At 31.9% G+C, this 26,362-nt stretch overlaps 2 protein-coding genes across 4 annotated transcripts in view; both read left to right on the top strand.

The window, feature by feature from the left end:
• LOC129951230 (pyruvate dehydrogenase (acetyl-transferring) kinase, mitochondrial) overlaps positions 1–19,254 on the top strand; it is a 40,565-nt gene extending 21,311 nt beyond the window's left edge. Inside the window, exons 2-8 of one of the 3 annotated variants that reach the window (XM_056063301.1) lie at positions 8,385–8,592; positions 8,653–8,843; positions 8,915–9,255; positions 9,370–9,594; positions 9,662–9,760; positions 17,957–17,979; positions 18,771–19,254. In XM_056063301.1, the coding sequence (XP_055919276.1) occupies positions 8,385–8,592; positions 8,653–8,843; positions 8,915–9,255; positions 9,370–9,594; positions 9,662–9,760; positions 17,957–17,979; positions 18,771–18,783 (1,100 nt within the window). In that variant the 3' untranslated portion in view covers positions 18,784–19,254. Of the gene's footprint in view, positions 1–8,384; positions 8,593–8,652; positions 8,844–8,914; positions 9,256–9,369; positions 9,595–9,661; positions 9,761–10,431; positions 10,522–17,956; positions 17,980–18,770 lie in introns of those variants that run through there. The other 2 variants (XM_056063299.1, XM_056063300.1) reach the window with 2 other exon arrangements.
• LOC129951235 (succinate dehydrogenase assembly factor 3, mitochondrial) overlaps positions 1–26,362 on the top strand; it is a 451,002-nt gene that overhangs the window by 28,956 nt on the left and 395,684 nt on the right. The gene's annotated exons all lie outside the window — the stretch shown is intronic.

The following is a 26,362-nucleotide window of genomic DNA, read 5'->3' as shown; positions in this document are numbered from 1 at the left end:
CTTTTTCTTCTTCTTCTAAAATATTTATATATGGGTTTCCAATATAAGGCTTCATTTTAATATTAAAATAGAAATAAAAGAAAACAAATTTTTCTTTAGTTTATATCATATCAGGCAGTTAGCCACCACGGCTATCCATAACCAATTCGCATTTGTCGATAACTTCACGAATTCCAACTTTAATATTTAAATCGATTGTGACATTCCCTTGGAGAAATATGACCTTAAAGAACATTTTCTTCCAAAATTACGAACTGTTATTTTAAAATGTTCACTTTTTTTTTCGTTGTAAATTTCAATGCTTTGTTGAATTTTGTATCGTTCCATTTTTATTAATAGCATAGTTTTTACTTGCCAAATGTTAAAATATGTGACAGCTTCAAAAGTGACAGCTGTCAAATAGTGACTTATTCAAAATACTACCTCTTATAAAAATAACCAATGGGCAAAGAATCGATCTTATTCATATCAGTAAAAATCGTATTTCACAAAAACAAATCAACTTTTATAGTTGTTTGCAATTTTACATGTTATCTAAGATGTTTATTTATACTTTTAAGCACAGTCTTATAAACTTATAACAATCTAATGAAAGTAAAAAAAGCATAATATTTGTCCCACATAAACTTATCAATTAAGATAGTAAATTTTAAGTAAATATTTTGACTTCCAATACCTGCCTCCCAACCATAAAAACAGTTCTAATAATAAATTTAACTTTTAACACAAATACTGATCATATAATGGTTTCCATCGTGATAAGCTCTAGCGGCTCATAAAATATTTGTTCAAACTTGTTTACAAAAGTTCTTTAAATCATTGTTATCTTAACTTATTTTATATACCTCCTATAAGATAGGTTGAAACTTTTTATTTTTGTGACTCAGTCTCCAAGCCTAATATTTGATAACATAACCTAAAAATATTTGTCAATTGGTTCAATTAATTTTAAAAGATTATATATAAAAAGCATTAGATCATTTAGCATTTACCCACTTTAAACCCAAATTAATGTTCATATCAATTACCTATCCCAATAAAGCGAATGTCTACTCTCCTATAATAATTTGAATCATGTGGTGAATTGCGATCATAACGATGATCATGATGCCGAGAGCGCTTTAAGTGTGTCAAATTAACAAACAGCACTATCTGTCATCGTATATGTCAACGTGCAGTGCACAAAAGTTATGACAGCCTCTTGTTGTTTATTTATTTAAATAAATATTTATTTTATAGTTACATTTCTCACAACGAATGCAAGACCGAACATCTGCTATACTTTTGTTTACAATGTTTCTGAAAAAAATAAATAAATATGAGAGGCGGGAAATGAGAAACACTAGACTCAGGGTCTCTACAGTCGATGAGTATAGAAATTATAGTAAAATTGACATTAATGTTTATATATGCAAATAATATACAACTTTTTATTATTATTTTATCATTATTAATCTGAAACTTAAAACAACAGCGACTCAAAGATGTTCTAGAAGCTTAATGAAGCACATTATACTTCCTGAATGTCAATTCAATGTCATTTTGTTTCAATTTATAGGAATAAAAAGTTCTCTACACTTGAATAGATTTACTACTAACATTATCCTATTAACAATTGTTTACATGGTATGTAGAATTTTCACAATATAAATTTAATTCTATTGAAATTCTTACACGAAATCAAAAAAAAAAAGAAAACAGCAAAATTACCTTAACACTTCAATCAATCATGACAGCTTGTTAAAAATTTATAGAGGATTGATTAGAGGAAGTACGTGTCGTCGTTGTTCGTTACTTTAGTAACAAGCATTTCCAGCCACTATCTATAATATTATGGCAAATAGCCCATTAAAGCGGATTTAACGTGAGGAATTCAAATTTTCTCACAAAATATTTGCATGCAAAGAAAATTAAGGCACCTTTAATTACCTACGTACATTGTTAGTGTGAAAATTAATTGTAATGGCGAAGGTGTGCAAAGCAATTACATAATTAATTAAACAGTGTCAAGGCATTTTGTGCTTGGCATAGTACTGCTTTTTGACATTTAATTAAACAGACGTCAAATACTAGGTCCATTTGACAATTGATCATTTGACATTTATGTGTGTAGAGAAAGTATTTCTTAAGAAGTTGTTTAGGCGTTCGGCGGTATTTTTTTAAAGTTACTAACCAGGGTTTGAATTATTTTGTTCATTAATGACAAGTGTCAATTTGTGACATCCAAATTCCAAAACACCATTTAAAAAAAGGAGTGTTCTTTTAACAATAGGAGTCTGTCGTCAATCAAGAAATTGAACACTGACAGAATCCTATTTTTGACATTTCTGTTTTTTTTTTTCAATATACAAATAAATATTACATATTTGATCTTAATATAATAAATAGACGTTTAAACACACAATTCTGGGAAAGACTAAGTTCTAAAAATATCAATTTTAAAAAAACAATGTTATAAATCAAAAACCTACAATTAAAGTAGTCATTTGGAAAGTTTATATTTCTAAAATCCCAGATATTTTCGTACTGTCACAAATATAGACCAATTTTTCGTGTTTCTGCTGTCAAAACCAATCAATTTATTTATTATTCACAAATAAAATTAAATCACATTAAAAGAAAAAAATGTCAATCTCATTTTACTTATGGATTTAGAAACTCGCCCATTGCACAAATACTATGTCACTTGGCATCATGTAGCACTTGACATTTAGATGCATAACAAGAAAATAGATTAGAACCATTTCATTGTGTTTGGGGTTCTATATTGGTAAAATAAATTAATTTATTCTGTTATCGTTTAATTTAATTTAAAATTAACATTTGCTATCATAAACAATTCTCTTTTAAATATAGAATAATTAAATTCATATCCACCACTGGAGAACATAAAACAAAAACAAAATGAAATTAAAATTTGACAGTTGGACTGACACTTGTTCCCCAAACAGACAAGAATTGAAACAAAAGTGATGTCGGAAAAAAATCAATTTCTAATGAAATGCAAATTTACCAATGAAAAAAATCATTGCAAGTATTGACAAAATAAATGTATTTATTTCTTTTCTAGAACTGTCAAAATTAAAGTTTAATGTAGGTTTATTAAAAAAACAGGTAAACAAGTTATTTTTTGTTTTGATTGTCTGTTCTAAACGAAAACATCAATTCATTGAACTTTATTATACCTCAGTCTGTCAAATTAAAGGAAAAAAATGGAAAATGTGCAAATTGCACAACAAACATTCATACGGCATGTCTATCTGTCAATGTAAAATTTAATTTCCATAACATATCCATCAAACTTATGACTATGCATAGGTACTATACTTGTAGCTTGAAAGTTAAGTGCAGTGAAGACCTTTTCAGCATATACATAGTGTCTTCTTCTATGAATAGATAATAATGTGACAATTCAAATTTTTTCACATTTCCTTATTTCCTTTTTTTTCCTGAAGGCATTGTACCTATGTACATATTATTGTCCATATAAATATTTAATTGTATTCAGCATATTGAAGGGAATATTAAATAGAACACGCCATAAGAAGAGGTTAAATCGATTTAAATAAGTATTGCCAACATCAAAACTTACTTTTTCAGAGTCCAATAGAGCAGTTGTAGTTTTACATAGATGGTTCTTATCAATGAAATCAATCATTGGACTTTTTGACAGACCTGTAAGTTTTCATTTGGTTTTCAACATTAAACATTTTGTTTCCATATTTAAAAGTGATTAAAACAATTTTCTTATTTTTGGTGTCAAAATGAAGTTGTTAAGCTGTAGAATTTGTCTACTAAAAATATACATTACTGAACCCAGAACTTTTCTTTTAGTTCATTTTTAAGTTTGCAATGATGAAATCGTTTTCAATGAACAGCCATGAACAATACTATGCAATTCCCCAGAACGCACTAGATTCCAGAAACTGAACACACCTAGTAACTTGAACTAAGCTGTCAAAACAACGCAACGTATTCGTTTCGTATGTTAATGTTAACGGATCCGTTGCTGCAACGCATACGACGGATTCTATGAGACAGCCCCTTAAATTTTTCTACTGAAAGTGTTCCATTTTCTTGCGTTCCCACCAGTCAGTTTCACTTTTAATTATTAATTTGACAGTTATAGCTATCATTGGTTTTCATCATTGAAAACAAACTTTGGATCTTTTTTAACAGGTCGTGAATTTCCGTCCGCAAAATAAAAAATTACATTTCTTTACAAAAATAAATGCGCAATTACACTTTTTTCTTAAAACAAATTCTTTGTATGATTTCCGATCGATCAGTATATAAATTTTTTTTCTAATCCAAGGGAAACACCGTCAAATATCGATTCAAACATTTTTCCGGATTGATTTCAATGATGGCTATAAAATTGGCCCCTAACTTTGAACTCTTGATTCCAATCAGGAAATTTAGTTTCAATAGGCGTTTTTATTGGTAAATTTTCTTACACACTAAACAACAACAAAGAAATAGTGCGGATAAATAAGGCAGTAAAAATAGTGCATATAAATAGTTCAGATAAAGTTTTGGAATGCTTGGAATAGAATGACACTTCATCCAGTTCCAGAAATATTTTTTCCTTAAAGGTTGGCAGGATTTTATTATTTGGGGATGTGTTCGTATTTTTCTTGTGCTCTGTTTTCACTAGAATAAAAATAAATTGGTTTAAAATATTGATCTACGATAAGACTGTAAATATTCAATACTTGACATCACCCAAAAATCATCAATAATCACAGTGCTATATATAAATTCATTGACGTGTGATGTGTGTTGATACTCGCCCAAAACCAAGTGGCACGTTCGCCGACGCGGCATTGTTTATTTGTCATTTTTGTTATCATTGTGAATGATTCGCTCTGATTCGCTTCGCGTCAGTCATCGCAGTGTAAGTTTATTTTGAGAAAAAAAAGTTTAATTGTTGCGCTGGGTGTTTAGCGTTGATTTGTGCCCTTTCACACATAAAAACTGAGTTGCCAGGAACTGGGAGCTTGTAGGCAAAACGGGCTTTTGGGGAAGGACAAAATTTCCCCTCACACCCTTCTTTTGGCTTTTTTGGCTTTAAGTGCCTGTCTACATTGGATTTTCAATGCTGGGTTTTATTATGTTCGTTGTGCCCATACGATGAAGAGAAAATCAATCTGCACAACCCTATCTCACACCCGTGAGATCTATCTATCTTTCCTTCATACAATACAAAATCTTTCAAGTTGAATCAAAGAATATTTTTGCATTTGGGCTGTAATCTACCCATCTCTCTCTTTTTCACTCACATATAATCTTCCTGTCTCACTGCTGACACCTAACATTAAAAATTTAATGTGAACAGGCACTCTTATGACATTTCAATCTTTAAATTCATACTCATCTCTATTCTGACTGGACCTGCATGTACACATTAACTTGAACTCTTATTCAACTTTATACATAAAAACAACACAGATACCACCTTGGAGATTTAAAATAGTGAATAGTGAACACATGTTTTATTCACATTTTCCACTACTGCACTAGCTATAATTAACCAATAAAATACGCCAAATGAAATACATTTTCAACGATGGCTATAACCGACCTGTCAAAAAATTTCAATGTCTGATTTCAATTTTAAAAACAAATAATAACTATAACTGGCCCCTTATAACAATCATTGAAAATTTCTGTCATTGATAAAATGTTATTTGTTTATTGAAATCAAGCTTTAAGTTTACGAAAGATCATTGGTAGAAAAACTGAAATGTGGGAATTTAGAGAAACTGGAACGCCTTCATTAGAAATAGGTTGAATGAATATTTTAACATGTTTTCTTTAAATTTATTTTCCGCACGGAAACTAATTTTGCTAAACCGCTGATTAATTTATGTCCAAAAGTGAAAAGAATCATTGCACTGATTTGTGATCCAATTTTATACAATTCCAATGACAGATGGCTTAGAAAAATGTGTCCTGTGCTATAAACGACTTGTCAAAAAATTCTAATGATGGGTTTCAATGGGCAGGTTCAGAATACATACAAAAGTGACTTCGTTTGCAGTCAACTGCATTCTTTAAACGTACATTTTGACAAAGGCATCTAGTTAGCTTTTCAACTGTCATAAACTTCAAACTTGGAATTTTACTTCACTAACCTTTACCTTGACTTGATAGTGCAACAACTACCAACAACATAATTGTCTACAAAACACTTCTCAATCAAGCTACAATTCCATTTCGACTTATAATTTTTTATTTTAAAGAAATATTTCCAATTTGACAAGGAACCCTTTTACATAAAATATCAAATAAAATTGTGCAGAAATTAAATAAATCATAGAGTAATAAAGTTCAACTTTGAGTGTAGCGAACAAATTTTAGCTGTCATTTTGACATCAGTGGAATTGGTTTCATTGAAAGTTAGGAAGATTTTTCTTGACTAACTTTTTAATCAACTTTCCAATAAAGTTGCGTTGGGGGCTGGTTACAGCTATCAGTATAATTTGAAACAGGAGGACTATGGAATGTTTTACTGATGAGCGTTCATGTTGTTTTCTTCCTATCATAACATCGAGCTTCGCGCCTCAGACAATTTGTTTATTGTTGCTTTCATCAGTAAAATTTTAAGTCATGTGATCGGAACAGTAAAAAATTGGAACACCAACAGTAAAACGAAATGGAATTTTTTTTGGCTTTTGGCAATCAGCTGTTCAGGAAAATTAAATTTCATCATTAAAAAAATTAAAATGAATAAATTAAATAAAACTATTCATCTTATTACATCAATCTTTTGCTAGAAATAAATCTGTAACATTTTCAAACACTAAAAACAAAAATTTTACTGATAGCTATAACCGGCCCCTTAGAAAAATGTATCCCGTGCCATAAACGACCTGTCAAAAAATTCCAATTATGGGTTTCAATGGGCAGATTCAGACTGCATAAGTGACTTCATTTGATGTCAACTGCATTCTTTAAACGTACATTTTGACGAAGGCAGTTAATTAGTTTTTTAACTGTCATAAACTACAGACTCGGAACTTCACTTCACTAACTTCTACTTTGACTTGATCGTGCAACAACTACCAACAACATAATTGTCTACAAAACACTTCTCAGGCAAGCTACAATTCCATTTCGACTTATATTTTGTATTTTATATAAATATTTCAAATTTGACAAGGGACCCTTTTACATAAAACATCAAATAGAATTGTGCAGAAATTAAATAAATCAAGAAGTAATAAAGTTCAACTTTGAGTTGAACAAAAAATATGATTAGCTGTCATTTTGACATAAGAGGAATTGACTTCAAAGATAGGAAGATTTTTCTTGACTATTGTTTATAAAGTTGCCTTAATTGAAAGACAATTTTTTGACAGCTGGCTAAAACTTGCCTTTCTTCTAAGTCCCTTATGTTGTCTAAACCTGCCCAATTATGAAGACCATAGTAACTATAACTATAAATTCTATACCTATTGTTTAAAGAATATATACATATGTATTTCTCATTTGATTTAATAAATAGTTTTTAAAAGAGCAATAAAAATCATTAATGGCTTCGTTTAAGTAGCTAATAGTAAATGACAAATAAAATTAAAAGCTCGTAAACTGAAACCATAAATAAATAAACGTAAAAAGATAATAAACATTTTTAAAAGTCAGAACTCAATGTAATCATCTGTTTATTTTTATGTATACAACGCTTAAAAATGTAATAAATTTCTTAAATACACTTATCATTTCAATTTACTGTCTAAAAATATCAACGATTTGATCAACATTTACATATTTATTCATAATTTTCCTACGTCAATGTTTCAACATTTTCCTATAAACATTTTTCACTCATTTAAATTGAATTTTCTCCAAAAATAAACTCACCTAAACAAACATTTTAATGTTGTCAAATCGAATGTACTTTTCTCACGCAAGTTTAAAAATTCAAAAAAATAACATACCTCTTAGGGGTACATGCCATTTGAAACATAAAATAATCGTATTTTTTGAACAAACAAATCGGCCCAGCTCAATGATGATAAACATTAAATTATTATTATTGCTGTTCATTGACATTAAACTTTTGGGAGCTGATATGAGAATCTTTATTTCATCATAACAATGAACCTAATCAAAATATCACTTTACCAACAAAACCAAAACAAGGACACAAGTTCTATCCACTTGATGAATTACCAACCCCATTTTGGGGACACGTCTATCGTCGTTGTTATCATTTTCATGATTTTATTGATTTGCTTATAATAACATGATATCAATTTATTATTAATCACTTTTACTCTTTTATTGACACTTACTTAAGTTGACGCTATCATTTTCAATCAATTATGAATTCTGATACTAAAATTATTTCATATTATCTTCTTTTTGTTTTCCTTTAGGTCAAAATGCTTGTGAACGAAAATCCTTCGTTTTCCTGCGAAAAGAACTTCCTGTCCGATTGGCAAATATTATGAAAGAAATTGCCCTACTTCCGGAAAACCTACTTGGAACACGGTCAGTTGGTGAAGTGAGTCAATGGTATGCGCGTAGTTTTGAAGAAGTTTTAGAATTTGAACTTTCGGAACCCACGAGTAAAAATCTCGAAAAGTAAGTTAATTTATTTTTTTCAAAAATTCACTCTTAACTAATTTAATTGGAATTTTTTAGATTCTGTTCTACATTGGTTCAAATTCGAAACCGTCATTCAGATGTTGTACAAACAATGGCCCAAGGAGTTATCGAGCTAAAAGAAACTCAAGGTGGTGTTGTTGAACCTGCTATTGAAACCTCCATTCAGTATTTCCTTGATCGTCTCTATATGTCACGAATTAGTATAAGAATGCTTATAAATCAGCACAGTAAGTTATTTAAACTAACTCCCAAAGTTTTTTTTATAAATTAAATTAATAACAAATTTGTAATTTGATAGCAATACTTTTTGGTGAACCAACAACTGAACAAGGCAGACATATTGGATGTTTGGATCCAGCTTGTGATATAAGTGCAGTCGTTCAAGATGCCTATGAAAATGCTCGTTTCCTCTGTGATCAATATTATTTGGCTTCTCCAGAGCTTGTGATACGACAATACAACGAGTTAGATAAATGTCTACCAGTTAGGACAGTTTATGTACCGTCACATTTATACCATATGCTTTTTGAATTATTCAAAAACGCTATGAGAGCTGTCCTCGAATACCATGATCACGATAATAAACTTCCCCCCATTCAAGTTGTTATTGTTCAAGGAAAAGAGGATATTTGTGTTAAGGTACACTTCAATTTGTTGTTGTCAAAAAATACTGCTTCCTATATTGATTTAACCTAATTTAACAAAAACAAAACCACAATTTATTAAATAAACATTTTTTTGTTTGTGTGGTAGATTTCCGATCAAGGAGGCGGCATTCCACGATCACAGACAGATCAGCTGTTTAAATATATGTACAGTACAGCGCCACAACCTTCAAAGTCAGATTTGCACACGGTACCTTTAGCTGGGTATGGATATGGCCTACCACTTTCAAGGCTATATGCAAGATATCTTCATGGTGATATTGTGCTGCTTTCATGTGAGGGATATGGAACTGATGCTATTATCTACCTCAAGGTAAAACTCTCCAAACATTGTTTTTTTTTTATAATTCACTCTTAAAATCAATGTTTTATTTTTGCAGGCTTTATCTGACGAAGCAAATGAACTTTTGCCGATATTCAACAAGACCAGTTCGAAATTCTATCGAGCCACAACACCAACCGGTGACTGGTCGAACCAGGTAAAACATCCCAAGAAATATAAACACACTGACATTGGCATTAGACTTTGATCAAATGATATATAATTCTTAAAAAAGAATGGTTTTTGTTGTTAACACTCTTTATTGTTTTAAACAATATTAAAAACAAAACACACACACAAATAAACTACTATCAAAGATTATACATATTTTAAATATATTTAGTTTAGTACACGATTTTGTTTATGTTAAGTTTTTCTTTTTTTTTGTTTATTGTTCTTATTTAGATTTAGTTGCATGTGTTTTTTTTTAATCCTATACAATTGTTGTTTTTGTAAGCTAAACAAAATTGTAAAAATTTATTAAATATGGTCCTTAAAAAGTTTACTAATTAAACTGATATTTTCAAATTGAACAAGTAAATCCTTTTTGTTGTTGTTGTTGTTGTTGTTCTTGTTGTTGTACCCGTAACAAAAAGAGAGTGAATTTTAGAACGAAAAAAATGCTGTGTGATCCTGCAAAATCAAAAGCGTAAAGCTAAAACCCCCCTTTATCCATCATTCAAAAAAAGTGTGTGATAAGCATGTTGGAGAGAGTCTAGCAGTCTTGTTCATTCGAATCAGTCATTTCTGAGTGAAATTTCAAGTTTAAACAGATTCTTAAAAAAACTCTACAAAAAACAATCTCATATATTTTTAATGTTATTTCAGGACTTTGGCAACCGTTGGCGTTATTTGTTGAGTTTAATCCGAAATAAAAATACCTAATAACGAATAATATATTAATTATTACTCCCATCGAAATTTGTGATAAAATTAATAATTGTGTTAATTGAAACTTAAGTTAGATAGAAATAAAGGGCTTTTATTATTGTTAAAAAAGCAAAATGACGTTTTTGAAAAAAAAACATCACATTCATGTTTGAATTTTTACATAAATATCACTTCACATTGATCTCTTCTTCTTTCTTAAATCTTTTTATCATTTTTGATTTATTATTCGTCTGTTTCGACAATTTTCATAATATTCATTTGATTCGAGTAATTTGTGTATTATCAGTCATTAGTCATTTTAAAAAAACTCTCACTTTTCATAATCTCGAAAATTCTTATTTCAAAATGTTTAATTGATAAAGGTAGACAAAAAACAATAAGTCTAATATTTGTTCTTTCATCACAAAGCTGATAAAACAAAAACCTTATCAATGACGAGAACACAAACAAAATCAAAAAAAAAATACGTATACGCCACAGATGGTGTAGAAGGCAAACATAAAGAAACAACATCGTTTTCACGTCATGTTGATGATAAATCAAGTTTCAAATTTTGGATTATTTGTGTTTTTATATAAAGTAAATTTAAACAAGACCATTTTAATGAGCTAACCGCTTTTTTGTGTGTACCATGCTAATTCGACAAAATGTATATCATTCTAAATGAAGGCCATTCAGTTAGAAAATGGGTTTGATTTCCCTATATTTGGACAATCTCCTCGATATTTGAATGAATAGTGAATTTCACATCTCCTTCTGATGAGTTGGCTCAGCAAGGTTGTACCCTTCTTAGCTCACTTTCGAGAAGTAACGTTCCACTTGGCGCCATATGTAAAACATAACCAAGTCAAAAAGCCAACATGCTGAAATTGTAATTCCACCAGTTGCCATCCTTCGGAAGGGAATTATTTGACAATTCTAATTGATTCTTCGAAATGAAAATCAAAGACTGGATTTCCCTTCTGAACGCGAAGAAATGAGCAGGTTCAGGCGATAAAAGAGACTTGAAAGTGAGGCACGTTTCTAGTATCTAATTGGCCAGCTGCCAAAAATTTGAAAGTTGACTGGAAAGTTAGTCAAGAAAAATCTCCCTTACTATCAAGTCAAGTCTACTTCTGTCAAAAGGACAGTTTATTATGTCTTTTCCTTCAACTGAAAGCTGAACTTTGTTGGGCTATGATTTATTTATTTTCTGCACAGCTTTATTTATTATTTTGTGTAAAAAGGTTCCTTGTCATTTTGTAAAAGAAATAAGTAATATTTTTTTATAATACACAATACTAATTGTGATGGACTTGTAGCTTGCCTTATAAATGTTTTAAAGTCAAGTCAGTAATGCTTTTGTGAGTATTTGTACTATGAACTTAAAGTAGAGGTTTGTGAAGTAAAGTTCTGAATTTGAAGCTCATGTCACTTGGAAAACTAAATAGTTGCCTTGGTCAAAATTCACGTTAAAAGAATGACGTTGACTACAAATGAAGCCCCTTGTGTTGTCTGAACCTGCCCAATGTCTCTAGCGATGAATTGTCGGTTATACAAATCCATTAAGGCACGTTTGCTAATACGAGTCATAACTGTTGAAGTTCCACATAAGTTACTAAGTTCTGCTTAATGGTTTGCACAGAACTCAAAGTTTGACATAAATCGACCTAAGTGAAACTGGTTTTACGAGGAAGAAGTAGTACGGCGTAACACCTTAAGTTTCACTTGGGAGATTATGTTGTGTGATGACATTTCAGTAAATTGTTGTGCCAAAAAAACTAGGTCTTTGTTCAAACTAAAATAAAATAATAAAAATGAATTTTGAATTGGCCGATTTTCTGGAAGATGATGTAGAGGTTCTTAAATCGATTGCAGTTGGTGTCCCCCATCAGATTTACGATAGGAATGAGTATTTTTTTAGTTTTGATGAATTGGCCTTCTACAAAAAAATTCGTTTGACTAAAAAGATGACTATCCATGTGTTCGAACAAATCGAGAAGGATCTAGAACGGCCTTATAACAGGTTTGATACATGACTTTTATAACAAATCGTTGAACAAAATTTCCAGCTATAGGTAGCTCTACAATTCCTTGCTTCAGGCAATCATCTTTTAAGTATTGCTGATTTTGGAGGGATGCATGTTTCAACTGTTTCAAGAATAATTTCAAGTGTTGGCACAGAAATTGCAAAGCTGTATAGGAAATATATTAAAATTCCATCTACATCATCATCGGCCATCTTCCTAATTTCTATTTTTATCCTTGGTAAAATTTGTTGAGTGCTTCACCGGTCCTGTAGCATGCTGAATCCAAATGGGAATTAAAATTCGATGTTATTCTCTCCCAAGCTGTTTCTTTTTCCTTCCACGTAACTCCATCTGTATTTTTACTTTCAATTATTGTTTTTTTCTTGATAAGCAAAATTGGAATTTATTGTCCTTTTCTTGTAAGCCATTATTAATTAATTTTGAACAAATGCAAAACGTTTCACAATCTCTTCATAACTTTGCCGTTTAAGAAATATCACTCATACTTTTACACAATTTGAATTTTTTTACTTAACTTAGTAAGTGAAACTTTGTTATGGCACAGATTTAAGAAGAGTATCAGCAAACCGGCCTAAAACATATAATTTCTCATTTATAGTATCCATAGACTTATGAAATCAAAACTGCGCTATCAAATCCCAGTGCTAACTGAGCTACAAAGCAAGGTCTGCTTGCAACTGCCATTTGTAACATCATTTTTAACTTGTCTACCCCTATTTTAGGCAGAAGAAACAATTATCATATAAAATACTTCAAAGAAAAGACAAATTATATATCAAAAAACTATCCATATGATTAATAAATGTATATGAAACCATATAATTATCGAAATAATAAAGCAATTGCTCAGCAGGATAATGATTATAAAATTACATACAATTCTTTTTATTGGAGAAAGGACAAGCCTTTGAGTATAAAAAAAAAACTTCTCATGACTCAATCAGTCTTAAAATCGTTGCAAAAATAGAATACGTCAATGTACGTCAAAAGCGTACATTATTAATTTATTTCAATACAATACTTCCTTCGAAAACAAAACTAATAGAAATACATACAGCTATGGCCAAAATAATTGTAACACATAATTGTTTATTCTGTATTTAGCGCTTGTATAAGGTACAAAATCTGAAAATTTACCATCCAATTTTAATGGCAGTTGTATTTTTATTTATTTATTAATTTAATCAAATATTTTACAAATTATTTTTTAATAAGGCACCAGGGCAACAAGACCATAAGTAATGCTGCCTTTTAGAACACTTAAATTTAATTACAAAGAAACTTTAACACAGTGATTGTTGAAAGTTATGACTTTTTAGTTAACATTCATAGTTAAAAACAGAAATATTTACATTAGATTTCATTAAATTTATTGTAAATATCTAAAGAAGTTCATTATTGTATAGGTGTTTTGTCGTAAGAATAGATTTTCCAACCCTGATTCGGAGTATCTTTATGCAATTTTTCCTTGTTAGTTGCCTATTCTATGGAGGTGATGTGGATTATGTGTACGTAGAAAAGTATTACAGCTATATCAACTAACTTCAAGATCCATCTTTAGCTCCTGGTAATAGATTTGGTGAGTGAATTGATAGAAATGTGGCGAATCAATAACAAGTGAAAATTTAGTAGAATCTCTGGCTACATCATCCGCCATTCCATTGCCTTTGATACTAGAATGCCTTGGTACCCATCATTCCGGTTTGTCTCATTTTGTAGGAGGCCTTTTAATATCCCAAGGTTATCTGTTAGGATTATACCTCGTCCCAAATAAGTTTTCGCAATTGAAATAGCCCTTTGAATTTCTGCTAGTTCAGCAATGTAGCTGGCTGGTTCATTAGGTAGTAGTCCTTGCCAGTCCGAAGAGGTTTGAGAATGCTGTTCCAACTTGACTATAAAAAATGTGATCAGTTTTTACCTTTTCGATCATCTCTTGGTGTAGAGCTTGGAACATATCATCCGTCGTATTTTTCTTTTTAAATGCTACTAATTTTGTATCTATTTGAAGCAGATTTTGTTTCCAAAGGGGGTGGGCTATTTTTGATTGAACCTGGTTTAAACAAGGAGTTTGGATGGACTTTTATCAAGCTTAATACTTTTACAAGTGCAGGTATCGAATTTTTCCGTTTATTTGTTTCTGAATTAGTAATTGCATTGGCAATATTATACAAGGGAATCTTTGGATGGGCAAGGGCCTTGGTTACTAAGTTATTAAGTCTTCTTTTGCCAAAATTATGAAAAGAGTGATACCCAGTTTCAAGTCTAAGAGCCTTGATCCTTGTTAATTTTAGTGCTCCCGATGCTGAACGAAAGCAATAGTTGATCGCGGTGTCGATGTCCTTGCAGTTTTTGATTGTTGCCCCCAACAATGTTTACTAATTTGTGGTTTATAAAAAGTAAGTTAATTGTTAAGAATTTGGAGTCCATTTTCTGCAAATTAAAAAGAAGAAATCTAAGAAAACCAAAACATTCATACAAAAAATATCAATTTATTGTATATTTTAAAAAGGAATATTTCATTTTTAGTTAAAATTAAATTAATTCTATTTTTCTTATGAATACCAAACTAGGTACTGAAATTTGTCTTAAGAAGTTGTGTGCTACATTTCAGTAAAAAATTCTCCAGGGATTCGTCTTGTTAGAAAGCTTATGTCTACTCTCTTCAATCTTGACCTCAATAGAATGATTTTCAATGAGATTCAGGTCCTCTTATTAAGAATACAACTCAAAAACAAACACTTCGGTTGTTTGAAATAAGAGCTTTGTTTAAATTTATGGATAATGGTCTTGATTTAAATTTGACCAACACCCATTCAATAAAATTCAAGTTAAAACATTAAAAGACGAAAGCGTATCAGAAAACTAAAAAAAATTATTTATTAATTTAAAACTGAAAATTTTATAAATAACTTAAACTCAAATTGCTTACCCTGGTCGTTTGTAATTGCTTGAGGTACACGAAAATAAGCTATCCATCCACTAACAAAAGTTCTTGCAACCGTTTCTGCTGCTATGTCTGGAATCTTGAATATCCGTCGATACATGTCAAACAGTATTTGCATTCTCTTGACAATGGTAGTAGCCCGAAGTGCTTCGATTCTTGATAAAATTTCAGATTGACTTCCAACTGCTGATATGTTTGAGATGCTCTGCATTTCGGCCATCGTGTCAGCTTGCTTAGAAAGCGTCGTTAAATCGTCTGAACCAATGCAAATAACAGCTCTAATGTTGTCCGGAAGTCTTTTCAACCATAATGTTTTGACCACATCATCGATAAGTTGGTTTTTTGCAAGTTCTTTAATTTTTCCCAGAAGCTAAGATGGATCCAAGTCACCAAGCTCAACACTGTTTATCAATTTACGCAACTTCTTTTGATGAAAGTCACCATTTATCACTATTACCATAGTTAATTTAAATAAAGTGATTCAAATACATTGATAAATAAATATTGATTTGAAACTGAGTGAAATTAAAATTTTAAATAGTTAAATCAATGAATAATATATGTATAGCTGCTAAAAATTACAATTACATTACTTAAGATTGTTATCCTGCTGAAAACGCTATCTAGTTGGCATATTCTATAATAGTATGTCAAAATATATGATTTTTAAAAAAATATTTCATCCAGACCAAAATTTGGACACTCAAAATAAGTAACTCCTAAGAATTATGTTGCCACCTCCAAGTTTTAACGTTTGATTTATGAGATTGGGGTTAAACGGCCCTTATACTTCTTGAATACTCCTGCAGGATACGAAGAATCGTCCTCAAGCTGGTAATCTAAGATTGGTCAGTCTGATTTTCATTGAATTTGATCATTGATTGGTTATTTTCATTATAATCAAGAAAAGTTATCTGATATAGCGAAAAAGTTGTTTTTTTCGAAAAACTTTTTGAAAAACTATTTAAGTGCGTCGGGCCAGTAGAAGACTGCAACTAAAACGTCTTGGACACAGATTTTTGTAATCAGTGGAAATTTTCTGATTTTTTGACGTATCGCTTATGTGGTTATCATTTCGACCACAAAGTTGGTAAAATTACTATTTTCGACCGCTTACCCCAGACACCGGCTAAATAAAAACTTCCAGACGGTTGAAATTTATATAATGGTGCGAATTTCTACAAATTCACATCAAGGAATTTTGGTTAGCACTCCACTCCATGGCTTGTGTATAATTCGCTGCAGATTTGCGATTGATATTCAAAGGTTAGCTTCAGATCTTCTTAATTAGCTCTGTCTCTAAAAGTCATTTTATATGGATGACTTTTGCGTCCGCATCTGCATCTGTAGCTTGAGTTCGTGTTGATGTATGTCCGGATGTAATCGTCAAAGTATTTGGAAGTAAATTGGGCAGGGATACACCAATTGGATTTCCGTTTGGCTTTAACAACTGTTTTTATTTAAGCAAATTTGCTACAGCATCTTCCAGCGGAGATAAAATTTGCAATCTCCTCCAGTTGCTTTTATTTCTTTTGAATTGTTTATTATTTTCTTCTTTACTTAAAACTTAAAGTCGGCCCAAACCTGATTAAAGCAGACATCGAAATATTTTTTACATTAATGAAATAAGCGATTCAAACCTTTTGTTAACCATCTCCATCTCTTACTGGCCCTTGCTGTTTAGCTGCTTAGGTATGGAATTCCATTCCCTTCTTATGTCAGGTTTGTTGATTCCCTTCAAAAATCACCTAGCCAACTGCTCGTTGCTCTCCATCAGCTCGACGAAGACCTGGAACTGATTCTGATTTTTGAATTTAAACTGCAAAGGTGAACAAATATTTTTTTTTATTTATAGCAAATAAAGTCCATAAAATAAATTATTTAACAAGGAAATTTACAGTTCTGCGAACTTCCATTTCTTCGTCGTAAGTAAATTTTCAAACGAGAGATACCGTCGTTTTTTTTTGTTTTTACTGTCGTCATTTCCTTTCATCTTATAGAATGCTGAATGAAAGCGTTCAACACACTTGACGTTTACACATGACAACAAAACGAGTGACAAAAGTTGAAAACGACTTATGGAATGCAGATTGTGTCCTGTCTATATTTTGCTGTCGTTTACGACATCGGCAATAGGGGTTATTAAAAGCATGAACACTAAAAGCACACATATCGACTCAAAGCACCTCCAACTATTCTTTGGAGACTTTTTCAACTACACCTTGGCACTTTTTCTTATTACAGTATATATTATCAACATTATCAATAAATCAATTAAGGTGTAATCAAATGCTTATAAACTTCCTTGTAAGAAGATGTCCTTAAAACCTGTGCCTGCTTGCCGATATATATTTATGTATGTATATGTGGAACACGCTTTTCTGATTTTTGTTTTCTTAATTTCCCACCAAATTGGCCAACAAATTTTTATTCAAACAAAACAACTTAAAATTTAACATCAAACATTGTGTTCTTGTTTCTATTTCAGAAATATCTTACTGCTGTTAATCGGTAAACTTTTGGTTTATTGTTCTTTTGATAGAAAATAAAATTTGAAGCAAGACTTAAAAAAAAAGAAAAAGAAATTATTATTTAAAAAAATTAAAAATTTTGCACAAATTGTGATTTAATTTATTCCAAAATAACAAAAAACTATTTATTTTTTAATTATTAAGATTGAAGCAAAAATACACAACATCACTTTAGACACAAGTAGCTTTTATTTTAAGTTTAATTTGTCTTATTCCAAAAATTTATTTAAAAAAAGAAGCAATTACACATAAAAATAATGCATAATTATTATTAATTAATTGTTTAATCTTGAATGGTAATTAAAATATTGTTTAAATAATTATAATAATACAAATAAATATATTTTTAATATTAATTTTTAGTAGAATTTGTTTCATTTGTTTGTATTTGGGTTTTTTGGTTAAATGGTACTCATCTATTATTTATTTAAATTTCAGTAGAAACAAAAAATAACAACAATAAACAAAACACGGGCTGTTTGTTTATAACATTGGTCGGCAAGGTCTTGATGTGTTTAAGATGTCCTTAATTCAAATCCGACTTCAAAGTCACACTATCACGTCGGGTTAAGTGTATTTTAAAACTCCTGATGTGATAGAGAAATTATGAGGCGAGATTTGAATTCAGGACAACTTAACCCTTAAGAAAAATATGATTTTGTTTTGTAGGACATTTTGCCGACAAGTGTTATGCTTTTGGTTAATTTTAATGAACAAATTTGGATAAAAATTACTTTTGTATTGTTATTATTCTATTATTATATATTTTAGAGCTCCCACATGAATACCAGACAAATGAATGCATCGAAGCCGAAAAATCTTTCAGATATCTTCGGAAAGGATCAAGAAGAGAACATTTTAAAGAAGCCAATTATCTAGGATCATGTCTGAGGATGATGATGGTATGAACGTAGCAGTAGACGTCGTTGGTTTCCTGACAAACAAAAATATGAAGGAGTGTAAAACACAAATTGAATTTAAGAAAAAAAAAACATATTATTAAATTTAGTTATTAAGATAGAAATATTTTAGAAAAAAAAGAGGAAAGGACATTTGACTTTGACCTTTTATTTGAGTGGTTAAATACCCAAAATAATGCATTTTGTTTTGTAGGAAATTAAGTTGTTTTTTCTGAATAAGAAAAATGAAATAATAATTGTTTTATAGAATCTTTTATGTCGTCCAATATGAGTCGGATACAAAAATAATAATATTTAATAAAAAAAGAGTAAAGAAAATGTTGAATATTATGAAATTATGTTGTTTTATTTTTGAAATTGGTCTTAGATAAGCTTTGAAAGGTGGACTGACCAAAACAAAATCTGAAATTTCAACAAATCAAGTGAAGTCGAATTTGAAAAACTATTTAGGGGCCTGATTGTGAGGTTCGCGGTGAATCGTTTTGCTAGCGAGTTTGGCATTTTTCAATTATTGAGCAGGTTCAGACGACGTTAGGGACTTGAAAGTAAGGCAAGTATCTGATTAGCCAGCTGCCAAAAAAATGACCTTCCAGCTAAGGCAACTTTGATGGAAAGTTGACTGGAAAGTAAGTCAAGAAAAATCCCCCTAACTATTCTTTCAAAATGACAGTTGATCATATTTTTTCATTCAACTGAAAGCTGAACTTTATTACGTATAATTTTTTTTTGTCAGCACAACTTCATTTAATGCTTTCAGTAAAAGGGTTCCTTGTCAATTTGGAAAAGAAATAACTAATATTTCTTTACAATACAAAATACAAATCGTGGTGGACTTGCAGCTTGCCTGTTACTTTTGTACTTTTTGTACTATGAGCTTAAAGTAGAGGTTTGCGGAGTAAAGTTCTTGATTTGACATTCATGACACTTAAAAAACTAACTAGTTGCTTCAGTAAAAATTTACGTTCAAAAAATGAAGTTGACTGCAAATGAAGTCCCTTATGTTGCCTGAACTTTCCCATTGCCTTCGCTTTCTACTTTGCTTTCTTCGGTTTGAATTCGACCAATTAAAGAATTCGAAGGCGAATTTGAAATGTCACAATGTTTGCGAGTTGAAATCCGACAGCTTTTTTTTGGCGGATTCACAAGCGGATTCACTGTTCGACTTCGTGGATTCTTTCTTGATTGTAATTATATAAAAATATAAGTTAGCTTTATTTCAATTTTCTTACAATATATCCAAAATCCTCAATAAAATATAAAATTTAGAATAAATCACCGTAAATTTCACAAATTCAATCAAAACACAACAAATCTTTTTTAGAAAGCTGTCAAAATACTGGAATATAGGAAGAACTATTTTCAGTTGGCCGCGAATTCATAAGGAATTACGATGCGAGTCGAATTTGAAAGGTCAAATTGAAATGGATCCTCCATGAACCTCATAATCAGGCCCCAGTGTTTCGACGACCATTCTTTTGCTCGGGTTGATTTTGACCACTATTTTCGATTTCATATGTAGTCAAAAAATATCTACACGTTGTAATGATTGGGCAATATTGAGCCTGGTAAACCATTTCACATCCGTGTAGTGCGACTAAAAAAAGAATCTCTGTACTTTACAGTACGTCTGAAATTGGGCTTAAGGGTAAACTAATAGGCATTCCTAGAAGTACGGGTATTACGGTTAAATTGTTCGAGACGGTGGTCAAGAGATATAAAAGTTTCAGTTAGACAACGGTCAACTATCATTTTTTAAAATCTCCCTTTTGAATCCTGTCCAAGAGAACCAAGGGGGAATTGTACTCAAGTTTTGGACGAATATAGGCTTTATAAATAATACTTTACTTACTTAAGGTAGCGCTACAGACAGGGGCGGACCTGGGCCTCAACCAACATGCGTCTTCAGCCAGCTCGGTCCCTAGCTAGCTGTCTCCATTTCCGCACGCCAAGTTGGTTGAGGTCTTCAATCACCTGCGGGCTCCACCTGAGTCACGGTCTTCCTCTACTGCGCTGACACTCGGGATTAGATTCAAAGACCTTCCGGGCTGAAGCGTTGATGTGCATTCCCTCTACATGACCTGCATTCGTTGGACTTTAATTCTGTTAACTAGGCCCGTATAGTTCGTCGTTGTATCTTCTCCTCCATTCTCCATCTATGCGTACGGGACCAAAAATCACCCGAAGAACTTTTTTCTCGAAGCATCTAAGACGCTCTCATCTTTTTTTGACAGGGTCCAAGCCTCAGCGCCATAAATGAGAACCGGGATGATGAGTGTCTTATAGATGGTGATTTAAGATGCTCCAGAGAGGACTTTACTTCTCAAATGCCTTCTAAGTCCTAAGAAGCAGCGATTTGCAAGAGTTATTCTTCGTTTGATTTCAGCGCTGGTGTCGTTGTCTGTGTTAATAGTGGTGCCTAGAAAGACAAAGTCCTTAACTATCTCAAAGTTATAGCTGTCCATGGTGACGTTTTGTCCATCACGTCGTTGTTCAATGTCCTCTTTTGATGACAGCATATACTTGGTCTTGCCCTCATTGACCACTAAAATCATCTTCTTCGCTTCCATCGCAATGCTCAAAAACGCTCCACTGACATCACGCTTTGATCTTCCCATAATATCAATATCATCTGCGTATCCGAGTAATTGGATGGACCTTTGGAAGATTGTTTGAAGTATTGCACAATTCGAACGATGTTGAAGAAATCGCATGACAGTGAATCGCCTTGTCTAAAACCTTTTTTGGCATCAAATGCATCGGTGAGATCTTTTCCGACCTTGATAGAGCAGCGCATTCTCAATCTCCATATGATTCACATACCTCATTGAAATTACCACTTGGGGAAGGGTTACGCTTTTGCGAATCGAGTTTACGAAGATCAAAATTTAATGAGCTTATCATGCGCTGCCGTTGGTTGGTAGTCCACATCCGAAGAACAAGGATGAGAATCTAAAAACGAATATGAAAAGCTGAGGGTACTGTCATCAGCGGAACAATTAAAGGCCCAACTATAATAGGCATAAGCTAGCATATGCGCGCATAAGTAAACGTGCGAATACAAAAAATCTCAATACGAGTGAACATAATGAAGTCTAGCTCCGTTTCGTTAAATTTTTTTCAGTTTCGTTAACTTAAGCAAACTTAAGCAAGAGCGATCCCAGGCGATCTCCATAAGCTTATGTTTTCTTATGCCTATTATAGTTGGGCCTTAAGTGGGTTAGAAGTTTCAAACAAAAGATCAATTAAAAATATAAGAAAGAGTATCGGAGACAAAACCTAAAACTAGAAGAAGAAGAGATTCATCAATACCAAATAAATTTCTGGTCATGCAAAAATTTAATGCCGTTACTGGTCTTTCTAGCTTGTTTGAACTTATTCCGGTTTTCTTCAGTAGAATTTTCTTTGGAGTTCCGAAACAGATTGAATCAAACCATGAGTTTCATAGATTTTACAGTATTTGGGATAAAATTTCTCATTCCATAAAGAATTAGGTTTGTAATCTTATCTGGGATGCACGTCAATATCAAGGAAGCATAGTTACCAGTTAAAGCATCTGAAGAAGTCGTTTAGCTTTCTCAAATTGCCAAACGGTTCTCGTAGGGGCTTATACTTTAACTGGGATTCTTGGCATGATAAATTTTCAGATATTACACAATAATCTGATCAGCCTAAACGCGATAAAACACTGGCCGCGGAAAGTTTGAACACACGAGTTAGAGATTCTCAAAATCTATTTGATGAATTTACTAAACCTCTAAAAGCTTTACATATTTTTTTTTTCAAAATTTAAAAAGTTATACATCAAAAATCTGACGTGCTAGATTGATTTTGAAGTCGGTTAGAACTAAGGCCATCAAAAACCTTTGGAAACAAATAATTTAATGGGCTGTGGTAATAAATTTAAAGTCTATATACATTTTATTTTCTAAAACAAGACGAACATTTAAAATTGATATTTTTACAATTAGTGCTGATGTTTAAAATCATAATCAGATTCGAATTAGAACCTAAAATTTTCTTAAGGATTACAGTTGTTTTCTTTTTGTTTTAACGAAATATTTCAAAAACTGACGTACTGAAAAAATTACCGCGACAGATTCGAGTTCAGAACAGCGAAACACTTTTGAACAGTATTGTTTGGTTTCAACTGTAACACATATAAGCCTACAAGAAACATTTAATCAAATAAAGCTAATGTCATGTTTAAATTACTTAAATTGATATTCAATGGGCTGCCGAAATGCGTTTTCTTAACTTTCACTGTAAACACACCCTTAACCAATGATTAAACTGCCAATGTTAAACACAACCGGAGCGATACGAAAGTAAGGAAGATACTTTCAAATTCTTGATGTACGGCTGGATTAAGAATATCTATACTTGTCAGTAGATCCAAAACTACGCAGGATTAACTGCGAATGGAATAAAATATTGTGGTAATTTTCAATCGCCTGCCATTTTTTAAATTATTTCAAAATTACTTAATTTGGGTTTAGAGAAAACTCCCCAGATTTTTTGTAAAGAAAACCCGTTTGTCCGATTGAGACATAACCCAATTCAAAACATATTTTTAAAAGATTTGAAGTTGAAAATGTTCATTTTAGTGGAATAACTTATTTATGCTGCGTTCAATCTCGTCTTGAGTCTTTTCTGGATAGGTGGATTTTGAAATAACTTATTAAAGGTGTTATGTAGCTAAATTGAGATAGCTAGCAAAAATAAAAACAACTTTCAAGTGTTCATAACAAACAGAACAATATTCCGATTTCTAGGTCCGAAATTATTCTTCCACAGTTGCGTAGCCTAGTTTTTGTATTAAGTTTTCATTACAATTGGAATTAATGTATATGCTAGTTTGTGCTTCAACAGATTATCTATTTGAATTACAATTATTGTTTTGCATCACAGGGTTGGATCGGTCTCGTCACTGCTAAGGCATAACACTAGCAGTGAAGGGTATGGATAATTATTCTCTGTTTCAATTAAGTGAATTTTATTTTTAATTTTATCTGTTTTGGTTTTAGACATTTTTTTATTTTGCAATGACTGGACAATTCAGAGTAGATTATTGTAATATTCGTGGGCTAAGGTCGATTTTTTTGTTTGCATACCGCCATACTGTTTCATACATGCCAGCTGTTTTGGCACTAAGTGAAACCGAAGTAGGTGAGGATTCTGGTCCTGCTGAATTTTGTATTAATGGGAATAGCTTGGTGCCTTTATTCTTCTCCCACCATGGCCTCGCCATATACATTAGAAATGATGTTGCTTATCAGCTCCTACCACAATATGGTCTTTGCACCAATTCCTTTTTTAATAATATGTGGTTTAAATTCTCCGTAAATAAGCAAATCATTCACTACTGCTTCCTTTATCGGGGCCCAAATTTAGACGGAGTAGCAACTTCTCGTGAACTTGATGCTTTGTCTGATTCCATCAAAATAAATTGAGTGGCGCAACAGTCCGTGGAGAACTAGGGCCTAGTGACGTACAACTCTCAACCATTCCTGTGTAGTACTGTTGTTAGGGATGGAGGGAACCCTACAGTTTATATGCCGAATCCGATCGGCAAATTTGAGAAGGTTATTAGGGGAGAGGAAAGCCGGAAAAAGTTCAAACAAGCCGGGAAGGCCTGCAACACCTGTATTCGATGGACCAAATTTTTACATGACCAAAAAATACTGCAATGTCCCAAAGGCAATACAAATGTTTGGTTTTACGCTCGTTGTCAATCATACTTCAAAAAAGGCGAATCTTCCTCACCCTCTAATTACTGACGGATTGCACCTAGGTCCCCTCTTTCTAAATTTGTACATCCCTTTGGAGAAAGTAAGATTATTGCACTTAATATTTCAAAAGCATTTGATAGGGTTTGGCATCAGGCTCTCTTATCGAAAATGCGTGCTTTCGGTTTGCATGAATCCCTGCTTCATTGGATTAGTAATTACCTTTCGGATCGTCCAATACAAGTAGTATTGTATGGATTCAAGTCTGAAAACCATAAAAGAAATACTTGTGTGCCCCAGGGCTTTGTTCTATCTCCAACACTCTTTCTCATTTTTATTAAGATATCCTGTGTGCAACTTTTAATCCAATACATTGTTTCTCTAACGATAGTACTCTTAGCTTTTCACGTTCGTTATCAGACTCACATCCCTCTCCTTCGGATGTGGAACTGCAACGACAAAATATGATAAGCTCATTAAATTCCGACATTAACAGCATTGTTCAATGGAATGATCACATACGCGATTTCTCCAAAAATGCCGCAATGTGTTTGGGTTTCCTTTGGCGATGCAAGAAATATTTCACCCCTTCTGATCTTTCTGTTATCTACAAGACTTACATACGTCCAGCTTGAGTATAACTCCCATCTCTGGGCTGGTGCTTCCGCAACTTAATTTAGCCTGTTGGATAGAATTGAACGTAGAGCATTTAAATTGATAAACGATAATATCATCATAAGTTCGTTTACTTCGCTTGAACATCGTCTTAAGGTCTCTTGTTTGACCCTTTTTTACCGTTATTTTAACGGCTTATGCTCTTGTGAAATAGCCAGTTGCATTCCTCCCCTTAAACAGTTAAACCGTAATACTTCTATACCTTTGGATCCCTTTTTTAACATTCCAGTTATTTTGGATCAGCCGTTCTTTTACACGTAAAACAATAACAAAAATTAATCTAATTACCCTATCACTTTCGAAGCTGTCATATTTTAACTTTTGACAAGGCAAAACTATTACTTAGTTGGCTGAAAAATAGACTTTTTTGAGTATATCCCTTTTCAAAACTGCTACAAAGTAAATTTACATGACAGAATAGCAGATTTAAAGATTTAATCTATCTATCTATCTCTTAAAATTCGAAAATCAAATATCTACTTAAAGGTTTAACATAATATTTTAAGACAATATTATTGAGATCGTAGAGAACCATTGAAATTGTTTAAATACACTACAATAATGTCCCACAGGCGATGAAGCAATTGCAATTTTGCAAGAAAAGTTTCCTGGAAAAGTTATTTCTGGAATTAGTGATCACAATTTTTCACCAAGAACTTGTGACCTTAAACTCATTGGTACGTAAAAGATTAGGTTCGTGTTAATGCCTTAAAATCAATTCGACGACAGCCGCAAATATGTGAATTGGCCATGGAGAATTTTTTAAAAAGGATAAATGGTGAAGCACGTCTAGCAATGGCGGCCATTTACCGGGTGCTTTAAATTGTTCAAATGGCATACCTACCTATTTCAAAATATTAGTTCTTTTAAACATAACATTTAAACTTCTAGTTGGACATTTCTCTAGGTAAATCTTTCCCACTCTTATTTTGTGCCATAAATTCACTTTACTCTGTTTATATACAAATCCTTTTACACAAATTTGTTTTGTAATTTTGAAAGAGTGAAGATTGGAAATTTTATTTACTCATAATATTAATAT

The sequence above is a fragment of the Eupeodes corollae genome, chromosome 3 (assembly GCF_945859685.1).
Source record: "Eupeodes corollae chromosome 3, idEupCoro1.1, whole genome shotgun sequence".
Classification (NCBI taxonomy): domain Eukaryota; kingdom Metazoa; phylum Arthropoda; class Insecta; order Diptera; family Syrphidae; genus Eupeodes; species Eupeodes corollae.
This window is presented reverse-complemented; position numbering and strand designations above follow the sequence as displayed.